At 38.7% G+C, this 22,644-nt stretch overlaps 1 protein-coding gene across 1 annotated transcript in view; it reads right to left on the bottom strand.

Annotated features, from left to right (window-relative positions):
- Positions 1 to 22,644, bottom strand: part of LOC124972202 (tetratricopeptide repeat protein 6-like) — a 149,384-nt gene that overhangs the window by 76,965 nt on the left and 49,775 nt on the right. Inside the window, exons 6-7 of the mRNA XM_047536465.1 lie at positions 21,101 to 21,175; positions 19,651 to 20,024 (exon numbers count right to left, since the gene is read on the bottom strand). Coding sequence (XP_047392421.1) covers positions 19,651 to 20,024; positions 21,101 to 21,175 — 449 coding nt within the window. The remainder of the gene's footprint in view (positions 1 to 19,650; positions 20,025 to 21,100; positions 21,176 to 22,644) is intronic.

Raw genomic sequence — 22,644 nt, 5'->3', positions numbered from 1 at the left:
CTGGTTTTAATTTATATTTCCCTGATATATTTTTTTTCATGTATCTACTGGTCATTTGTATGTCTTCTTTCGAGTAATGTGTATACAGGTCCTTTGGTCATTTTTCAACCAGTCTGTTTTCTTGCTATTAAGGAAGTAAACATGATGTGCTATACTGCCTCAGAACACAATGGAACCCACAAGGAACAGGAACCAGGACTTGGGGATTTGCAGCATCATCCAACTGAACAGGTAGGACCCGGATTCATTAGTGGTAGCCCACCTGACTTCCCCATAGGGGCCTAAGTGGGTGGAAGAGAGGTTTGATCAATCTCTGAGGGTCCTCAGTAACCTCCAAAAGGAGTTGGAGCAGAAAAGGACCTCAGTAGTCACCTAAGTAGTCTCTGTTCAGGGTCAAGGAGCAGAAGGGAAACTGCGATTCCCTTTTAATTGTGGAACTTTTGGGATTGGGGTAGTATAGAAATTTTACTCTGACCATGTCTGTGTGAAAGACAAGGAAAGGGTTCTGACCCAACTCAAGTACGGAGTCCCAATCTGAGGTTCCGTGGTACCTCATACAGTCTGTGGCAGAAGTCCACCAGCCAACATCTAGGAGGAAGCTCTCGGTCAGGGGTTGATACCAACCTGCAGGACTAAGAGAATCCTAAGTACCTGTGAGGAGAATGGCTGGAGATGGACAAAGTGAGTCTTGCCTAAGTGTGCGACACCAATGCAGGGTAACACATGGAAGGCACACAAAGAAAACTGAGTCTTTTGAAATGTATGTTAGAAAACTTTAAGAAAGGTTTTAATGGTAACTGTGGGGTGAAGCTCACTCCACGAAGGTTATATACTTTGCACATTAGAATGGTCAGCCTTTGAAGTGGGATGGCCACCAGAAGGATCTTAAGACAAAAGTGCCATTGGTGAGGTCCTTTTAATAGTTGTCAGAACCCCTGGACACCCAGACCAATTACCTTGTATTGATTGCTGGCAAGAGATAAAACAGGGACAGCTTCCTTGGTTGACAGACTGTCTAGAAGGACAATCCAAGTTGATGTTAGCTCAGACTATAATGGCCTCTAAAACCCAACTAAAGGGAACTAAACAGAAAAACCTGAGAATAAAAGACAGAAAGGAAACCAATTTTCCCCATGAACCAGAAGAGACCCCACCACCTTACATACCACTCTACCTGACATTCCTGAGACCACTAAGACAGCAGTCTGTCCTATCAGTCCCCTCAATGGTGGCCTCTCAACACTGGCTATTCCTCCCTCCTTGATGTCCTCAGTGCCAGAGGCTTCCCCAGAACCAAAGACTCCACTGCCTCCCAAGACCAAGGTGGGAGACTTGTCCTAAAACCAGAGCCACAACCCAGACAAGAGCTCTCCAGATGCCCCTATGAAAGAACAAAAGACCTGTCTATCTTGACCAGGAGGGAAATGTCCAAGGCAGACCATGCCAGTCTTTCACCACCACTGATCTCTTAAACTGGAAAAATCATACTTCCTCCTCCATGGAGAAGCCCTGGGCCATGATTGATCTGATCAGTCCATTATCCAGACCCACCAACCCACCTGAGTTGACAGAGGAGCATAGAAGAGTGACACAAGCAGCTTTAAAGTGGCTAGAGGAACATGCTCTGGACACATAAGACAACATCTAAGCCTATGTCCAGGCTCATTGCCCCAACTCAGACTCAGGGTGGGAATCCAACAAAGACGAAGATCTCCTGAAGGTAAAGAAATATCAAGAGGTCCTTGTAGGCAGCCTAAAAGAAGGGGAAAGGAGAGCCCTAAACATGAACAAGATATCAGAAGTACTCCAAAAGTCTGATGAAAACCCCAGCCAGTTCTATGAGTGACTGTGCAGGGCCTTCCCCTTCTGACCCTTCCCTCCCTCTGATCCTGAGGCACCAGATAACCAGTGGATAGAACAAACCCCAAGAGGCATTCACCAAAAGCTACAAAAACTAGAGGACTTGCTGGACTTTGCTAAAAGAATGCTGGTTTGCTGATTGAAGTGGCCGCCACAGTTTTCATCAACTGAGACCTAGTGGCTCAATGAGAGGAAGAGGATGGGTCTCCTTGCAGCTGCCTCTACCACTAACCCAGAGGTCACTCAAAGTTGGGGGGTGGGTCCCACCAGGAAAAAGCCAAAACAAATATCAAATCCAGGACCAGAAACAGGGCCAAAGGAAGGCCTGAATGAAGGAAATACCTCACTTGGGGACTAAGATGAAACCAAGTCGAAATGCCTACTGTCATCTAGAGGGCCACTGGAAGAAAAAAATGCCCCCAACTGAAGGCCAGTTGACCTGGACCAGGCTGCGACAGGGCTTCAAAAACTCACTAACCATCTTTGGGACAACGCTGGCTACAGATTTAAAAGTCTTTCCTGCAAAATGACATGGATGTGGGCCTCTGATATGGGTACATGTTGCTCCAAAATGTAGATGATCTGTTGCAGGTCAAAGCAACCTGAGAAGATGGCATGAAGGGGACACAACTACTTCTCCCTCCTGAGTGAAACCGACTACAAAGTCTCGAAGAAGAAAGCCCACATCTGTGAAAAAAAAGTTCAAGTACCTCTGTTTCTATCTGACTCAGAGACAATGGCAACTGGGCCCCAAGAGGGAACAGACAATTCGCTCAATTCCAGCCCCTTCTACCCACTATCAGATCAGAAATTTCCTGTGTGCTGCCAAATTCTGCCAGATATGGATCCCCAACTTTTCAGTTATGGCAAAACCCCTCTATGAAACTGCAAAGCGGGGGGAATGGGATCCTCTAATGTGGGAGCCAACACAACAAAAGGCCTTTAAGGACATTAAACAAACACTCCCCAGTGTATGTGGAGTAGGACTCCCTGACCTCACAAAGCCTTTCTTTCCGTATGTCCGTACATGGTCTGAAATAGCTGTAGGGGGTCCTAACTCAAATGTTGGAACATGGCACCATCGAGTGGCCTGTCTGTCTGGACTCAATGATTCAAGGCTGGCCATCTTGTCTATGGGCCCTCGCAACCACAGCCCTTCTGGTTAGAGTACAAAGGACAATATTGACTGACTACTGTGAGGATAGTCAAATACCAGGGTATCTTATGGGAAAATCCACATATCCGTGTTGAAGTTATCTAAACTCTAAATCCAGCAACTTTGCTGACCATCAGGTCTGGGCAACCTGATCACAGCTGCATTGAGGTCAAAAGTGTTCTCTAGTTCTCCAGTAGACCAGACCTGACAGACCAGGCCCTCAAGGATCCTGATGTGAAGTACTTCACAGATGAAAGCAGTTTTTAGATGACAGAATACATCTTCCTAGGTATACAATGGACACTCTGGACTCCACCACTCAGGCAAAGTCTCTCCTCACAGAACTTCAGCTCCAAAGGCAGAACTTATCACTCTGCCCCAACACTCCAATGGACAACAGAACTCTGTGTCAATATTTACACAGACTCAAAATATGCCTTTACCACCCTTTATGTTCACGAGAACTTATATGATAAAATGGGGGCTAATTAACTGAGGGAAAAAAAGGCATAACATATAGACAGAAAATTCTTAATCTTTTGGATGCAGTATGGGCACTCAGGATGTTGCAGGTATACATTGCTGGAGCCACCAAAAGGGAACACGATGGTTGCTCAGGGCAACAAAAGAGCACACAGAGAAGCAAGGTTAGCTGCCTGCAAGAAACAGACAGGAAATCCAGTTCCAGGTTAAACGCGGTCCTACTTACTGACCCTCTGACAGAATGGGAGTCAAAATATTCCCAACATGAAAGTAACTGGTTGAAGACTGAACAAAAAAGGTATCTCCCAGGAGGATAGAGGAGATTTTCTGATGGCTACATAACCATCCCTGAGACTCTCGCCCTGCCTTCAACAGACAGATCCATACGGGAGCGCACACTGGCCAAACGACACTTGAGACTGTTCTGAGTCAACATTTCTACAAAAACTAGAAATCCATGTGCAGAAGAATGAGAATAAACCCCTATCTCTCAACCTGCACAAAACTCAACTCAAAGTGGATCAAAGACTTAGGCAGTAGCACAGAGACCCTAATAGAAGAAAAAATAGGCCCAAATCTTCACCACATTGGTTTAGGACCTGACTTCCTTAACAAGACTCCTAAAGCACAAGAAGTAAAATTAAGAATCAATAAATGGGACATATTCAAACTAAAAAGCTTCTTCTCAGCAAAGGAGACAATCAATAATGTGAAGAGAGAGCCTACAGAATGGGAAAAACCTTTGCCACATACACCTCAGAACACTAATGTCCAGGATATATAAAGAACTCAAACAACACCAAAAAACAAATAACTCAATCAATAAATGGGTTAAGGAACTGAACAGACACTTTACAGAAGAAGAAATGTAATCAATCAACAAACATATGATAAAATGTTCATCATCTCTTGCAGTTAGAGAAATGCAAATCAAAATTATTCCAAGGGAGCTGAAGAAATAGCCTGTGTTACAGAGCGCTCGCCTAGCATGTCCAAGGGCTGCAGTTCGAATCCCTGGCGCCTCAGAGAAGGGGAAAAAAAAAAAAAAAGAAAGAAAAAACTACTCTAAGATTTCATCTCAACTTCAGTCAAAATGGCAATTATCAAAAATACAAGGAATAATAATTGTTGTTAAGAATGTGGCGGGAAAGGTACATTGATACATTGTTGGTGGAACTGCATATTGGTGCAGCCACTTTGGAAAGCAGTATGGAGATTCCTCAGAAAACTGGGAATGGACCCAACATTTGACCCAGCTATCCCACTCCTATACCCAAAGGACTTAAAATCAGAATACTACAGTGATGCAGCCATATCAATGTTCATAGCAGCTCAATTCACATTAGCTAGATTGTGGAACCAAACTACATACCTTTCAATAGATGAATGGATAAAGAAACTGTGATATATATACTCAGACATAAAGAAGAAAAAAATAATGGCATTTTCAGGTAAATGGATGGAGTTGGAGAATATCATGTTAAGTGAAATAAACCAACCCAAAAGGCCAAATTTTTTTTTCTGATAATTGAATGCTGATATACAACAGAGGGTGGGGTGTTAAGGGAAGAATGGAGGAAAGTTGGATTGTGTAGAGGGAAATGAGGAGAGGGGAGGGGGCAAGGGAAATGAAAGATGATGGAATGAGACAAATATCATTACCATATGTATGATTACACAAATGGTGTGACTCTACATTATGTACAACCATAGAAATGAAAAGTTGTACTCCATTTGTGTACAATGAATCAAAATGCAGTCTGATGTCATGTTTAACTAAATAGAACAATTTTAAAATTTTTTAAATTAAAAAAAATAAATAAAATACAATTAAAAAGAAAGCTCTAAGACCATAAAAAGGGGTCGACAAACTAGGGTAAAGATGACTGTCTACCCCAAAAGATTATTACCACTTATGGTCCTGCTACCTAGGCACAGCACAACAATTAAGGATATAGAACTCCTGTTTACATGCTAACTGGATTATTCCCTTACAAACTGTACTGGAAATTATTACTAATCAAACTGCTACAGGCTTTGTCCTCCTATCCACACAACAGAACCAGATGCACACAGATGCACAAAAGAACCAGGCTGGCCATCTATCAAAATGGCTTAGCAACAGAATACCTACTAGCTGAGGAAGGAAGGGGAAATGTGTAAGAAGTTCGACAGTTCAGACGGCTACATCCAAAGAGATGACAATGGAGAGACAGTTAAAGACGTAGCCAGCAGTATCAGAAAACTAGCACGTATGCAACCTGGAAGGATATTAAAGCTTGGAATCCAATCTTACTATTTGGAAGATGGTTTTCAACTCTTGATGAACTTAAAATCTTAATTGGTAGAGTAGGTATTCTGCTGTTAACCTGTTTATAGCTCCCACGTTTGGCTCCCCTTTACATTAGAACTATTGTGTCTACTACAGAAGCGGCTGTCAGAAAAAAAGAGAACAACTAAGTTTCCCCCATTACATAGAGTTTTAAACTAAGAGGATAAGAGGAAGATGATGACCCTTGATTTAAATAATTAAGTAACAATAATCAAAAGGGGAATGAAGCAGACCGGGTACCCCCACCCAAAAGACCCTTGCCATAATTAAGCTGCTCCTCTTGTCATATCAGTCAAGACCTCGGCAGAAGGGTTCAGTGGGGTTTGACATGCTATTTCCTGTTGCTCTGTCTTGTAAAAGTTAAGTTTAACTGCAAAATTTAGGTTACTCCTGCTTTTGTGGTAAAATGTGTAAAATGAGACAAAAAAATATGGAACAAAAAAGTACTTGCCATGTGAACCTCCAAAATGTCCCCCCACAACTGGGTATAAAGTCCAAAAAATTTTCAAAATCTTTGTTCAGAGGAAGAATTCTTAGGCAAGAGACACCTCTGAATGCTGCAGTCAATAAACCTGTTTCCTGAAAATTCTTTCGGTGTCCAGCCTCTTCTGCCCTACTTCAGGGTGAGAAGGGAAAGGCCATCCCAGAGGCGGGAGAGGACACCAACTTGAGGAAGTGGAAGGAAGAAGGAACAGACTACCAAATAAATAGCCAGACTTTGCCGTTCTCCAGTAAGTTACCAAATTAGATAATACAAGTATGCTTTCAAATGCTGAAAGGTTAGAATTCTTCTCAAATTCTCCATTGGCAGCACAGCTTTTATTTAGTAACATTTATCAAACCTCTAGTACTGCACTAGCTACAGAGATAGGATGAACATTCTATTAAGAGGAAAAAAAAGAAACTTTTTATTTTAATTTTGGTACTGGGAATTGAACTTGGGCACTCAGATACTGAGTCACATCCCCAACTCTATTTTGTATTTTATTTAGAGGCAGGGTCTCACTGAGTTGCTTAGCGACTCACTCTTGCTGAGACTGGGTTTGAACGCAAGATCCTTCTGCCTCTGCCTCCTGAACCCCTGGGATTACAGGCAAGCACCACAAAAAGAAGCAGTTTTTAACCCCATCGTTTTGCACATGTTTACTAAGTGTATACTGTGAGAAAGACCCAGTGCTGAACACTCTTAGAACAAAAGTAAGAAAAGTCCATTTCCTGCCCTTTCCAATTCTCTCTACTCCTCTCCACAATCTAGTGCAAGCCACCATCCTCTCTTCTGTTTAGAGTACAATAGATAACTCCTTACTCCCCTGCTTCTATTCTTGCCTAATCTATCTTCCACATGGCATTTAGCATGTTGTTTTTACTAATACGTCAGATCATGTTATTCCTCCAAGATCTTCCCCTGGCACCTGGAATGCCAACCAAGTCCTTACCATGGCCTACAAAATCCCATATGGTGATGCCCCCAGCAGAGATCTCTGATACCACTATGACCTCCTCCATACCCTATTCTTCAGCCACATTACTGAGAGCAAGTTTCAAGGCCATTTGTCTCTTCTAGCCCTTTCGGACTATCTGGATTCTTCTCAATTCATGTTTCTGTTCAAAGGTCACTTTAGATTCATCACTTATGTATAAAAATGCATTGGATTTATGAGCATTGATCTTGTAACCTGCTACTTTACTTAATTCACTTATGAGTTCTAAAAGTTTTCTGGTGGAATTTCTGGGTTCCTCTAAATATATAATCATGTCATCAGCGAACAGGGATAGTTTGAGTTCTTCTTTTCCTATTCGTATCCCTTTAAATTCTTTGGTTTGTCTAATTGCTCTGGCTAGAGTGTCAAGGATGATATTGAACAGAAGTGGTGAAAGAGGGCATCCCTGCCTTGTTCCAGTTTTTAGGGGGAATGCTTTTAGATTTTCACCATTTAGAATGATATTGGCCATGGGCTTAGCGTAGATGGTCTTTACAATGTTAAGGAATGTTCCCACTATCCCTATTTTTTCTAGTGTTTTAAGCATGAAGGGATGCTGTATTTTATCGAATGCTTTTTCTGCATCTATCAAAATAATCATGTGATTCTTAACTTTAAGTCTGTTGATATGGTGAATGACATTTATTGATTTCTGGATGTTGAACCAACCTTGCATCCCTGGGATAAAACCCACTTGATTGTGATGAATATTCAGAAAGAGAAGTTAGGAAAGCTACCCCATTCACAATAGCATCGAAAAAAATAAAATACTTGGGAATCAATCTCACAAAAGAGGTGAAAGACCTCTACAATGAGAACTACAGAACACTAAAGAAAGAAATTAAAGAAAACCTTAGAAGATGGAAAGATCTCCCATGTTCTTGGATGGGCAGAATTAATATTGTCAAAATGGCCATACTACTAAAAGTGCTATACAGATTCAATGCAATTCCAATTAAAATTCCAATGATGTACCTTACAGAAATAGAGCAAGCAATTATGAAATTCATCTGAAAGAATAAGAAACCCAGAATAGCTAAAGCAATCCTTAGCAGAAAGAGCGAAGCAGGGGGTATCACAATACCAGATCTTCAACTCTACTACAAAGCAATAGTAACAAAAACGGCATGGTATTGGTACCAAAAGACAGGTAGATCACTGGTACAGAATAGAGTACATGGACACAAACTCAAATAAATACAATTTTCTCATATTAGACAAAAGGACCAAAAATATGCAATGGAGAAAAGATAGCCTCTTCAACAAATGGTGCTGGGAAAACTGGAAATCCATATGTAACAGAATGAAATTAAACCCCTATCTCTCACCCTGCACAAAACTCAACTCAAAATGGATCAAGGACCTCGGAATCAGACCAGAGACCCTGCATCTTATAGAAGAAAAAGTAGGTCCAGAGCTTCAACATGTCAGCTTAGGATCAGACTTCCTTAACAGGACTCCCATAGCACAAGAAATAAAAGCAAGAATCAACAACTGGGATAGATTCAAACTAAAAAGCTTTCTCTCAGCAAAGGAAACTATCAGTAATGTGAAGAGAGAGCCTGCAGAGTGGGAGAAAATCTTTGCCAACCATACTTCAGATAGAGCACTAATCTCCAGAATCTATAAAGAACTCAAAAAACTCTACACGAAGAATACAAATAATCCAATCAACAAATGGGCTAAGGAAACGAACAGACACTTCACAGAAGAAGATCTACAAGCAATCAACAGATATATGAAAAAATGTTCAACATCTCTAGTAATAAGAGAAATGCAAATCAAAATTACCCTAAGATTCCATCTCACCCCAATTAGAATGGTGATTATCAAGGACACAAGCAATAATAGGTGTTGGCGAGGATGTGGGGAAAAAGGTACACTCATACATTGCTGGTGGGGCTGCAAATTAGTGCAGCCACTCTGGAAAGCAGTATGGAGATTCCTCAGAAAGCTTGGAATGGAACCACCATTTGACCCAGCTATCCCACTCCTTGGCCTATACCCAAAGGACTTAAAATCAGCATACTACAGAGATACAGCCACATCAATGTTCATAGCTGCTCAGTTCACAATAGCCAGATTGTGGAACCAACCTAGATGTCCTTTAATTGATGAATGGATAAAGAAACTGTGGTATATATATACAATGGAATATTATTCCACCATAAAGAATGATAAAATTATGGCATTTGCAGGCAAATGGATGAAACTAGAGAATATCATGCTAAGTGAGATAAGCCAATCTCAAAAAAACCAAAGGACAAATGATCTCACTGATAAGCAGATGATGCCACATAATGGGGGGTGGAGGGGTTAGTGTTAGGGTTAGGGTTAGGGTTAGGTTTAGGGTTAGGGTTAGGGAGGGGGGCAAGAATGGAGGAAGGAAGGACTGTATAGAGGGAAAAGAGAGGAGGGGGTGGGGGAAGAGAAAAAATTACAGAATGAATGAAACAACATTACTCTAAATAAATTTATGATTACACAAATGGTATGCCTTTACTCCATGTACAAACAGAGAAACAACATGTATCCCATTTGTTTACAATAAAAAAAGAAAAAAAGAACCCGAGAACCACAGAGAGAAAAAAAAAGGTCACTTTAGAAAGGACTTCTGTGTTAGGTATTTTGTTTGCATCTCAATGTTAATCCTACCCTTCTCCACCCTTGCTCTCTGCCACAGGAGACTGCTCTGTGCAGGCTATATTCATAAGATCCTCTGCTGTCTATCTTCTCATGGAGTGTGCCTAATTAGGAAACTTGATAAGGAGAAAAAGGATAGTGCATCAAGGTATCTATTCCACTGGTCCTTCATGAAGGGTCACCTCAAATTGACTATGATCTTAGATCAAAGATAACCACTTCTTTCAAGGAAACCTTTTCTATACAACTCTTCCAGGTTCTAATAATCCCTTCTCTTTTTGTCCTCTCAAACTTAGGGGTAGAGTGACTTGACTACCTCTAGCCCCAGATACTGCATTCTCATTTGTGCTTCCCCTATACCCAACTTCTTTGTAAAATTCCCCTTTATCAGACCCTCCTGGAGTTATTCTAAGCTGAGAATGCCATTTACTACTGGGAACCTGACTGATAAAGTAATTGGTACCAGGGAACTCAGGAAACACACACACATAAAGGATTCTAGGATAACCCTCTTTCCAGAGTAAAATAGAAAATAGGTAATCCATAGCATGTAGTGGTATTGCAACTGCTCAAGTCACCACCATTGCTAAGAGGGAAGGATATTCAGGTGAAAGGTGAGGTACCAGGAGATCAGGTAAGCTATTGCTTAGTCACTAGGACAACAATGATGATAAACATTGTGTAGTTGTGACTACTTTTTTCAGATCAAAAAAATAGTAGCAGTACTTATTATATGTCCAAACCCTCAAACCTATGCACCAAGGTAATGAAGCTACTGGAGAAGGAATAGGAAAATGAAACACCAGATGTGAACACCTGAGCAGACATGAATGAAGGTGAAAATTTTGAATCTCCAAATTTCACTTACCTTCCTTTGACTGAAGAAACTGGCTGAAGGACTATCAGATCCCCTATCTGTCAGAATCGGTCCCCTCCTGCATAAATATCTTTCAATGGCTACTCTGTCACATTGCTCATGCACTGTACTGGACCTGACTTACACACTCCCCAGATTCAGGAGGTGGCCTTGGGTGGGTGCTGCCCTAACTAATGCAGCCTTAGCTAACCTACCCTGGCATATTCTAAGAGAATGAGCTTGAACATTACTATCAATCACCTGGAAGGCTTGTTAAAACAAATTTCTGGGACTCACCCCCAAAGTCTCTAATTCAGTAGACTTAGAGCGGAGCTCTAGAATTTTCACAACTAATAAGTTCCCAGATAACATTCACTGATGCACTTTGAGAAGCACTTCTAAAGAGGAATAAGCTCTAAGGTTCTGGGAAATGGAAACTGATCTGCAGTATGGAACATTCTCAGTCAACTTAACCTCTGGAAATAAAAACAGAAAATGCATAAATGAGGGTGCACAGTAATCTTGGAAAGCCTTGTCAGTGCAGAACTCAGCATTGTAAAAGAGCAAACAGGGGCAGGAGAAAATGAATTTGGTTCAATTGTCCCAATGGGAATAGTAGAATTTGGGGTGGTAAATTACAACAAAAATTGCTTTACCATTGCAGACATGGAGGACACAATAACATCAATAAGCCACAGGGACAGAATGTTAATAACTGAATCTTAACTTGAAAGAATCTGTGGCCATAACTAAATGACCACAGGTTCTCAGAGATGAGACAGATGGATATTCTTTGATTTACATAGGTGAGAAGCATCCAGGTCTTCTGGGTAGAAAGCTAACCAGTTATAACGGAGATTGACATTTACTTAACTAACTCTCAGATCTAAGTAAGTTGGCATCCAAAATCTCTCACTTGACAAGAAGGCCAAGCCATGCCCCACTGAGAAAGATGCCTGCCATGCAGCCTAGGTTTACACAGGGAATTTCCCAAAAAACTTTCCAAAGATATGTGGAAGGAGAAATACTAAGACTTCCTGGAGGTTTTTAGATACTTGCTTCCAACATATCCTGATCCACAGATACCCTCTGCAGATGCCACTGAAGTCTATCAATTCAATTAGGGAATTATGAAAATCAGGTAATAGGAAAAATCTTAGCCTAAGACCATCTAACAGTGGATCTAGTGAGGCAAGGACCATCTTCCTCATCCCAGAATGTATAGTGGGAATGCTTGACCAGTGAAAAGACATACAGCTTGTATAAAATTACTGTGAATCACTGCAGATTTAATCAGGTGTTGATAACAACCACAACTTTAGTTCCAGATGTGGTAGGTATATTTACTGAAGCAATGAACACACTTCCTGACACTTGGTTTGCAGCTGTGGTGCTGATATACTTTCTTTTCCTTTCCTGCAATATGGGGAATCAGGTGTTTACATTTACACAGCAGGTACAATAATATCTTTTCTGTCCTGACCAGCATGTTAGCTGTCCTGCAATGTTTTAGTGATATAAAGTGCTAGGCTGAAATCCAGTCCATTTAGACTTTTGTCTACACTGCACCACCAAACCATTCTTGTCATAACCACCTGCTCCTTAAGCAGGCTTACCTTTCTCAGCAAACCTCAATCTCCCCAGTTGCTCCTTGGAATCATCCTTAATTTGTTTCTTTTCACATCCCACAAAAAACTCATGAGCAAATACTATTGGCTCTACTCCCAAAATCTATCTTAGAATCCAACCACTTGTCACCACTTAGATTGCTATTACCCCAGAGAAGCAACCACTTCTATTCTGGGTTATTTCAATAACCTTCTCTCTGCTTCTACTACAATCAATCTATTTTTCACATAGCAACCGCAGTGAGCCTTCTGGAACATAAACTATATTGCATCAATTCACTTCTCTCAACTCCCAATGTTTCCTCTTGTATTTAAGAATCCAGTGTCCTCACTATAACCTATAAATGTCACAACCCTATTCTCAAGTTCACAATGACTTCCTGTACTCTTATAATTTCAAACTTGGCACTTACTGTGGCCTACAAGGCACTACATGGAATCATCCTTGACCTCTTCCTTGACTTCAGTTCCCACCATTCTACACTCCCTCTTTTCTAGCCACATGAATTTCTATGTTGTGCCTCAAAAACAACAAGTATGCCCCGGCTCAGGGCCTTTGCACTTGCTGTACATCTTCTTTAGATGTTTAAACTTCTCACTATTTCATTCCATTCAATTCTATGCTTGCATATCATTACCTCTTAAAGGCTTCTGGCCACTCTCTCTAAAACAGTAACCATTACACTGCTTTATTCTTATTCATAACATTTATTACTCTCTCAACATCACTCATTAATATTCTTTCCCTCTCTTTCCCTCCCTCTTTCTCTCTCCCTCTTCTCCCTCTCCCCTTATTTCTCACTAGAATATAAGTTCTATGAGAACAGAAAATTTGTTAGTCTGTTCATGCCCTGTTTCTTATCCAGAATAGTGTCTGGTATGTAGTAGGTGCCCAATAAATTTACATTGAACAAATGAATGGCTGAACTCATTTATTCATCAAATTATTGATGAGTTCCTACTACGTATCATAATTCAATTAAAGAAACTAAGTTATGTCCTCTTCATTCTGAGCTTACAAACTTGACCTTCTTTGAAAATAGAAAAGTTATCAGACTTGAAACCGTCCCTCATTTTCATATAACCAAATACACAGAATCACATGCACCAGTCTCCCCTCTGTTTTTACTGGTAGACGTGCCCTCCTTTAAGTTCCATTTGTGTCACTAGTGTTCTGTATTCCATCCACTCTTGCCTTCCTAAGGGCTTCACTCTTTCAATAACTCCTGATTTTTCCATATCCACTCTTCTCCCTCCACTGAATCATTCACACCAGCACATAAACATGCTCTGTCATCGCTCATTAAGAATACACTAAAAATCCATACAGAGTTGTGATTCTGGTAGGATGGTAGAAGTCCCTACAGTACATCCCTTCTGTTTATAACAATAATGAACTGAAAAGTTACTAAAAAATCGACTGCATGAGGATTCTGAAGAGCAAAAGCAGGCACTCTGAATGGGAGTCAAAACTTGGTCAAGCAGTCCTTATGGGATAAGCTTCCCAATCGTTTGTCCTTTTGTGTTTTTGTATCAGGGATAAGCTATGGTTCAAAGCAGCTGGTTGCCTGTACTTAAACAGGCAATAGATACTCTAAAATTTTACTAGACAGAGAAATTGTAGAAAGAAGTTCAGAAGGGCCAAAGCAAAGAAGAAACTCCAAAAGAAAGAGAGTTGAATCCTTGAGGGGATCTTCTAGTTCTACATTTGAACCCATATGTATCTCAGCCCAAATCCTGAACCACTCATGCTCTCATGCTACATCATGGAATGATGTAGCAAAGGTTAGAGGACTGAAAACTAAAAGAAGAGTGTAACTTGAAACAGTCACTTAACCACTTAAGAGAGTTTTAAAACCAACCAAAGGCCTAAGCTGAAATTGTTAAAATTTAGTCCTGAGGTTCCATAAATTAAGATGGGAAAGAAAAAGAGTAAGTTAGATACCTACTTTTCACATTCTGATTTTAAAAAGAAATAATGAAAGAAAAAAAGAAACTCACCAGCTATTAGGGAAAGATAAACATTTAGAATCCTAAATTCTGAAAGCAACATATGGTCTTTATAAAAGTACATAAAACAGTAACATGAACATTTTCAAGTTTTTATAAAAGCAAAAAGTATTCTCATGATCTCAAAGTAATCGACCTTGACAAAAATTGAAATGTCCTTTAACCTTTTTTTTTCTGGTCAGGGGATATAGATGATAGATGGAACTGAGGTCCACATAAGTATGCATGATGGCTTCATGTACTGCTATTGGACACCAATTTAGAATAGCAAATGATGTGAATATTTAGTAAATTTCCTTTTTTTTTTTTTTTGGTTGTAGATGGACACCATAACTTCATTTTTTATTTATGCATTTTATAAGTGGTGCTGAGGATCAAACCCAGTGCCTCACGTGTGCTAGGCAAGCACTCTACCACTGAGCCACAACCCCAGCCCAATATTTAGTAAATTTCTTAATAGATTATTCAAGCTTACTCTGATGGCAGAGGTCCTAGAGTTATAACATGTCTTTGTATCATCCTCACTGAGCTCCATAAACAACTACACATTTGATTCCATCTGTCATACACAACTAATTAGAACAAATAAAAAATTTTTTAAAAAATTTTTTAAACAAAAATTTTTAAAAATTATATTAGAAAACATTTCTTATGATGTACTCCAGGAAAATAGGAATATGCATATACATGAATCATAAAATTTTAACCAATGACACATATGTGCACACAAAACAAATTCTAACTAAAGTAATTATTTCAAACACACCCCTTACTATTTGTTCACTACCTGCTTACTTCTTGGTTTTCTCCTAATACTTTCCAACTAGAGAGCAAAGACAACTCTAGAAGTTTTAAGAAAGATTTATGAAAGAAAAACTTGAAATTGAAAACAAAAATTTTCATTTATTTTTTGCATGAATTGGGGTAAGACCAATATGTTTAATTGGTAGGGTCCTTTGATCTACTCAGAAATACAGCTATAATAAGTGAAAATACATTCTAAGAATCCCTACTTTTCACATCATTGTCCCAAAAGACTTTTAAAATAGGAAATAAGAAATGTTCTTTTCAATTAAAATACATGTTTATTCAGGAAAAAAAATTCAAAAAATATGGAAGTGGTTGGCACAGATACATGCCTATAATCCTTAGTCCATAAACTGAGGCAGGAGGACTATAAGTTGGAGTCCATTCTGGGCAACTTAACAAGACCCTGTCTCAGAATCAATGGTAAAAAGGGATACAAATGCAGTTAGATGTCCTGGATTCAATATTCAGCACCCCCCCTCCCACACACACACACACACACACACACAAATACAGATGGGCATAAAGTAAAACACTGAGTCTCAACCTACCCCATCTGACAAATTCCCTATAACCCAGAAAGTTACTGTAACAGTTTGATGTATAAAATTCCAAACTTTCTATACAGATATAAAAACACAATTTACACACATACACTCATATACATAGATTTGTTAAAATGTATTCCCATATAAACATTCCAAAATATGTTGCGGCTTGATAGGCTTGCTGTACTTTCTAAATTTCTTTACAATAAACTTGTGTTATTTTTACTACCAAGTAAAGTATAATACTTTAAAGAAAATAAGAACTTGCTACACAACTTTCTAGAAAAACATAAAAAGCAAATGCAGATGGTGAATGAACTTTTACAAGGAAAAGTTATAGCCCCAGATCATTGAAGTTAAATAGTCCAAATAAAAAAGAAAGATCAGAAAAGAAGACTTGCTGTTTACTTCCACCCCAAAAGGGAAATATTTCTTTATGTATTGCAGGTCTAGACCTATGTTTTCATAGCCATGAGTATGGTTATTGTTTTTCACTGGGAGGAACCAAGGTAAGTCAACCTGCTATCTCACCTGCCAGTATGAAAAAGTCAGACTGTCAAGTCAGAATACATAATGAGTTTGCAATGAGATGTGAGACTATTTGAGGAAACAAATAATTGTTTAAACAGTTTAAACAGTTTGCTCAAAATGTTTCCTTTGTGCAAGAATAAGGTCGATTTTACTACGTGAATTATGAGATCTTTGAGCTGAAAGTTACTTCAGAAATCATGTGGATAAGCTCCACATCTTCCAGATGGGGAAACAGCAGAAGAAATTAGTTTGGGCTGGTCACCAAGGACCTAGTGAATGGGGATTAGAATTCAAATATACAGGTTTCTGACCCAAAGGAAGAATAAAAACAACCAAGGAAAATGTGTCATATCCTGCTGAGAGTGGGCAAAGGGATAAACTCTGCCTCTCTTGGGGATTTAGCAAAAAAATGGGCCCAGAAAACCAAGACTGAGATCACAGACTGACTTTCAGGAGCAGGTCATACAAGGCTTTGATAATGGAAGTACAGACTAAAGGCAATTATTCTAGAATGGGACCCAGGGAGAGGAATTTATGGGTATAAGAAAACCATCAGCAAAAGGGCAGGCCTACATCTCAGATTGAGGATGTTACTCCGTTCTGGAAGTCAGAGCACTGACAGAGATCCAAGAGACTAGCAATTCACAGACTCCCAGGTAAACAGGAAAACCATGGGTATAAGAAGTCAAGGCAGACAGGTCATCAGTAGGAATGGTTCACTGCTTGATCAACCTGTCGAGGAAAGTTTCTTCTTGTAGCTCCCTGGTTAGTCTCTCAACACTGGGCTTAAGGACCAAAGCAGAGGGAAACCTGAAGAGAAAGAGTAAAGCTGCAAAGTTAGTACAGGTATATAGCATCCAGCCAAGACCTAGCTGAGGGTGGAGGCAATAGGGGTAACCTATAGCAAGAAGACTGAAGGGATAGGCATGAGTCTAGGTCTTTAATCTGCTCAAATGACCTTCTGCAGGAACTCCTTTTCAGAGTCAAGATTTGACTTGTTACATGAGAACACATGAAGTCTACCTCTAACCATTAAAAGAGCCCACCAAGAAGAGCTGTGATTCAACAAGCTTATAGGTTAAACAGGAAATGGTAAGAAGACTATTTCTGAGTTACCACGTTAAAGTTAGTGAAAAAGATCTTCTACTATAGGAATAAAACTATTTTTAAAGTTATTCCAGGAGCTGGGGTTGGGGCTCAGTGGTAGAGTGATTGCCTAGCATGTGTGGCCCTGGGTTCAATCCTCAGCACCACATAAAAATAAACAGAATAAAGGTATAAAAAAAAATTATTCCATAACTTGTTTTGAACTAATGATTATTTCCTACCTACATTTAGGTGGTAAATTAATTTGAGATTTAAAAAAGAAAGAAAGAAAGAAAGTTGTACTAATGTGCTGTATTGGATAAACACTGCACAGTTTGTTTTATTGCCACCACCAAAGGTTCATCGTATGGTCCCTGTCATGCCTGTTGGCAGCATATACAAAGTTTAAATCAGGCTATTAATAAAGGCAAATAATCTCTTTCAATGGTAAAACTTTATACCCAAAATGATGAAGAGTCCGTATGCAGAAAAACATCCCACAGAAGCAGTGTTTAATCTATTATATCCTTTCCATAGAAATCACCTAAGTCCTTTAGTCAGATGGTGAAGATTCATAATACTTTGAAATCAGTAAATGTACCAAAAACATATAAGCAAACTTCTGGTTCTGATTTAAAATGTTTTTTAACTTAGAGAAATCTACCTAAAACATCCTAAAGATGGCCTAACAAAAAAAGCTTCCACATACAACTTTTATTGCAGAAGAGAAAGGAAAGTATACAGAGATCTCAGGATGGCATGGCATTCTCCTCTGCAGTTGGCCTCTGTTCACTCTGTCACTCACACTTAAGTGTTATGCCCCGGTGTTCAAAAATAATAAGTAATCAACCACACCAAAAGATAAGGAACTTTTTTGCAGAGCCTGAAAGTCTTTATAACAATAAAGTGAACACAATTTTTTTATTTCCTTATCATGAGGGAAGTTTTTACTTTTCAAAAGGACATAAGTTTAATAAACCCTATCATCCAGGGATATCTAAAGAGAATAAAGGAACTTTTGAAAATCATTTTGCACAACACTTTGGTTATAAGAAAGTGATGCAATGGCGTTTTACTTGGCCGTAAAGATGAATGAAATTATGGCATTGCCAGTAAATAAATGAAACTGGAGAATATCATGTTAAGTGAAATAAGCCAGACTCAGAAAATCAAAGGTCAAAAGTTTTCTCTCATATAGCAGAAGTTAGAGCAAAGTAATGAGAAAAGGGATAAAGGGGATCGAATCTCATAAGAATAGAGGGAAGAGCAAAAGAGTAAAGAAAAGCAATTGAGGGGGAGGAAGGATGGACTGGAAAGAGAAAGAAATACAGAGTGAATTTGATAAAATTATGCTATGTACATATATAAACATGCCACAATGAACTCCACCTTTCTGTATATCTGTAAATCAAATAAATAAATGAAAGAACAGTAGAGTTGAAGAAAGGGAATGGGGGAGGGAAAGAGGAGGCACTAGGGACTGAAATGCAGCAAATTAAATTCCATACATGTACGATTATGTCAAAAGGAACCCAACTAGTATGCATAACTATAATGTACTAATAAAAGCATAAAAAAAGGATTCTGATTTAATTGGTCTGAAGTACAGTGAAAAATAAATAAAGAAAAAGAAAAGAAGTGATATTCTGCAAACACTTAAACATGAACATACCTCGAGTTTTTCACTTGCTGATTTCAGGTCCCTCCATATTTTTAAATATACTAGCTATTATTACTTCCAAGTAAGGAGAAAAAATATTTTTGTGTGTTGATCTCTGAAGAAGGGCTCAGAACATACAAAACCCAATTTGTCTAGATATCTATTTCTCATTCAATAAAAAGCTAAAATTTGAAAACAGTTAAATACCAGAAATCTATTTTGATTTTTGAATGGGTGGTATTCATTTGGAGTAGGAGTTGGTTTTTCATACCCAACTACATCTAACAAATAAGTTTTTAGATTTTTTTTTCTTTCCACTGAGCAACTTCATTCAGTCATCAAACTGATTTTTATCCCAAATCATATCCCCACTTTATAGTTTGAGCCACTCACATATTAATACTATGAAACATCCATGTATTTTTAAAGTTTTGAGGGATTGAACCTTTAGTTCAGCATATTTTCACTGCTAAGTAAGATAATAAAACTTCACTGGGTGAAATTATAAAATTGAGGCCAAAACCACAATATATTTCTTAAATTATAAAATAATATAGCTTGAACGGGACCTTTGAATGGTTTTGGGAGCCTTGGCTAACTCTTTATACACACTGGTAAGCTTAAGCATTTTCAGTTTTTTCTTCCATTTCATCTTCTTTTTCTTGGGATAAATAATGTAAGTAACACCAGCTTTTTTCGATGCTTCAACGAGAGAGAGAGACACATCTTCAAAATGGCTCTTGTCCTGAGTACTCTCCAAGTGTTCATCTATACTTGCTCTCGTAGAGGGGTGCATCTCTGCCTTATTTTGCTCAGCGAGCTGGAGCTCCAGGGCCCTTCTTTTCTGGAACATCAACACTCTCAGATTTCTTCCAATGTCATCCTTGATTTCTAATGATTTGGTGGTGAACTTCTTTCTCAATTCAACTGCAGATTTTGCTCTCTTAATAAGGAAAAAAGAAGTGAAAAAAGTATATAATCAATTTAGTTGCTCCACATTAAAAATTAATTCAATTATAGTTACTATTAATATAGTTTGAACACTTTTTTGAAAATGTTTTAAATCGTGTATTAATGAATAAGATAGAAGAGACAGATAGTAAAACAGGCAGACAGTTAAGGAAATGGGTTCCATAAAGGAAGGCTTCTCTAAATATAAAGTCCACTCCATTAGATTAACCTGTAGAAGCAAATTCCAAACATTCCAGCCAACTCCTTTGTCCCAGGGCAGTGGGAAAAGGAAGGCAAGACAGACCTGAGTGAATGCTACAGACTCAAGCTGATTAGAACAGATTTTGCCCAATAGCTTTGGGACTTCCCCAACATCTGATTAGCATAAATATTGATCAATGCCACTACCCAGTAGCTATATAAGTCCCTAGACTAGTACATTCAAGTGACAACTCCAGCCAGGTCCCCTCTCGCCCTGAGGAAGCTCTGTCTCTTTTCTTCTCACTTGAATAAATTCTACTCTTTTACGCTCACTCTTCTGCGTCTGTGGATTTCATTCTTCAAATTCATGAGACAAGAACCTGGAAAGAGGGCACCGGCTGGCAGCTGGGGTCTGCTGCATGCTACAACAGCAGAAGCTGAAAATCTGGTTTCAATTATAATCATTGAAACTCTAATACTCATTATTCATAAAAAAAAAGAATTTCTAATCCTTTGATATATCATTTCCTGCTTATTGAGACACTATAAATAAATTTATGGCATTTTATTTTACTAATAAATAATGTGTTATAGAGATATTTTTTATAGTGAATTTAGACTCAAATTCCAAACAACAATTTCATACAAACTAGTTATGTATCTAAGATGTACCAAAGTGCACTAGAGATCTTAACCATCCATGACATTGTATTTCCCCATCTCAGGAAACTATATTTGACTCAAAATATAATTAGAAATAGAGACTAAAATATGAAATATATATGAATGCTTTTGAAAAATTGTAAGGCAATTATTGCTAGAAATAGAAACACTTCTTTTGAATAATAAAAGCTGAAATTACAATACCTTCAATTGTATAGGTTGTGTACTGCAACGTTTTGGGATATTGTCAAATGATGCAGATTTTCTGAGTAAGAAAGGCTGCAAAATAATTGAATGAGAAATATTTATTAACCATAGTCACTACTTGGTTAACTAAAATGTCATATGACAGTTGGCTAATAATAATTGTGTAGGTAAATTAATGAAATGTAGAAATACTAATTAAAACAGGTTCTTACTGATTTTGAAGTCACTGACTTCTTGAAGAGGTAGAGGATTTAAAGCCCATCAATTAACTCAGCAAAATATATAATAAAGAAAATTATCTTATTAATTTTCTAATCACAGCAACCTCAATCTTTTACTTCAGGGGACCATATAAATATTATATATTACTATAATGGCACCAAGACTATTATATTCAAAGAGCTGAAAAACTCTACCGTACTAGAGTGGAAAGTATAAAGGAAATGTTACATTCCATGCCCTCAGACTGGATAATAGTGCAAACAGCAAAAGATAAATCTGTAATCCAAAACACCTGTGGCAATGACTGTAAAGATGGCACAAATCATGTGTAAAAAGAATGCAGGAGAGGGAGAAACCAGTCCTGAACAGGTAGGAATCTGGATAGACCAGCTTAAACAGGAAGCATTAGAACTACTATGTGAAGACAGCAACACTTCTGTAGACTGGGAAAGGGTAGAGAATATCCCAGGACAAGGCAACAGCCTCAGCAAGCAGAAAATGTCCAAGTGACAGGAATATCAGTCCATGAGACTTCTGGTGTGGTCAGAGTACAGCATACATGGAGGTTATATGGAAGTAGAGGTAAAATAGTAGGTAACAAAAATATAGATGAGGCCAGGTTAGGAGGCTTAGTTAAGCACTCTGACTTCATTCTATTTGATAAGTAGATTTGTTGAGTTTTTCTGAGTCATGAATGACATACTCATACCTGTTTTAAGACTATAGCAGGATAGACTCAAAGAAGCAGCTACTAAAAATGAGAATATATAATCAGTAGATGCAAGTGATGCTACCACCACAATCTAAAAAGTGTAAATGGCTTTCCAACCTAGAAAAGTGTCATTTATTGATTCAATCTTTTTTTTTAAGAAACAGTTACTGCTATAGGTGTTGTAGATAGAACAGTGAACATGAATGGTATAACCCCAGGCTGCTGAGGAAGAAAAAGATCAAACATACAAGACGGAAAATGTTCACTGAGTGCTATCAAGAAGCCAGCAAAACAGTGATCCATATGAGAAGTAGGACCATCCCCTTCTGAAAAGGAGTATTCCCTGACTGTGGGGGACAGCGCAGGAAGCCCAGAGGTATATTTAACCTAGTTTCAGGGATTTGTTCAGGGCACACACTCAAGATATCATCAAGGGGAGTAGAGGACTGAAGGCACTGTGAAGAAAAATGAAACTTTCCTGTTAGTCCCCCATAAAGTTCAGGCATTACTCAGCCTCTGCCCTCAATCACTACTTCCTCTGCCCTCAATCACTATTTCCTTTCTTTCCAATCGTATTTGTTACTCCGTAAGCTTACTTAGGGAACTG

The sequence above is a fragment of the Sciurus carolinensis genome, chromosome 2 (genome assembly GCF_902686445.1).
Source record: "Sciurus carolinensis chromosome 2, mSciCar1.2, whole genome shotgun sequence".
Lineage (NCBI taxonomy): Eukaryota > Metazoa > Chordata > Mammalia > Rodentia > Sciuridae > Sciurus > Sciurus carolinensis.
This window is presented reverse-complemented; position numbering and strand designations above follow the sequence as displayed.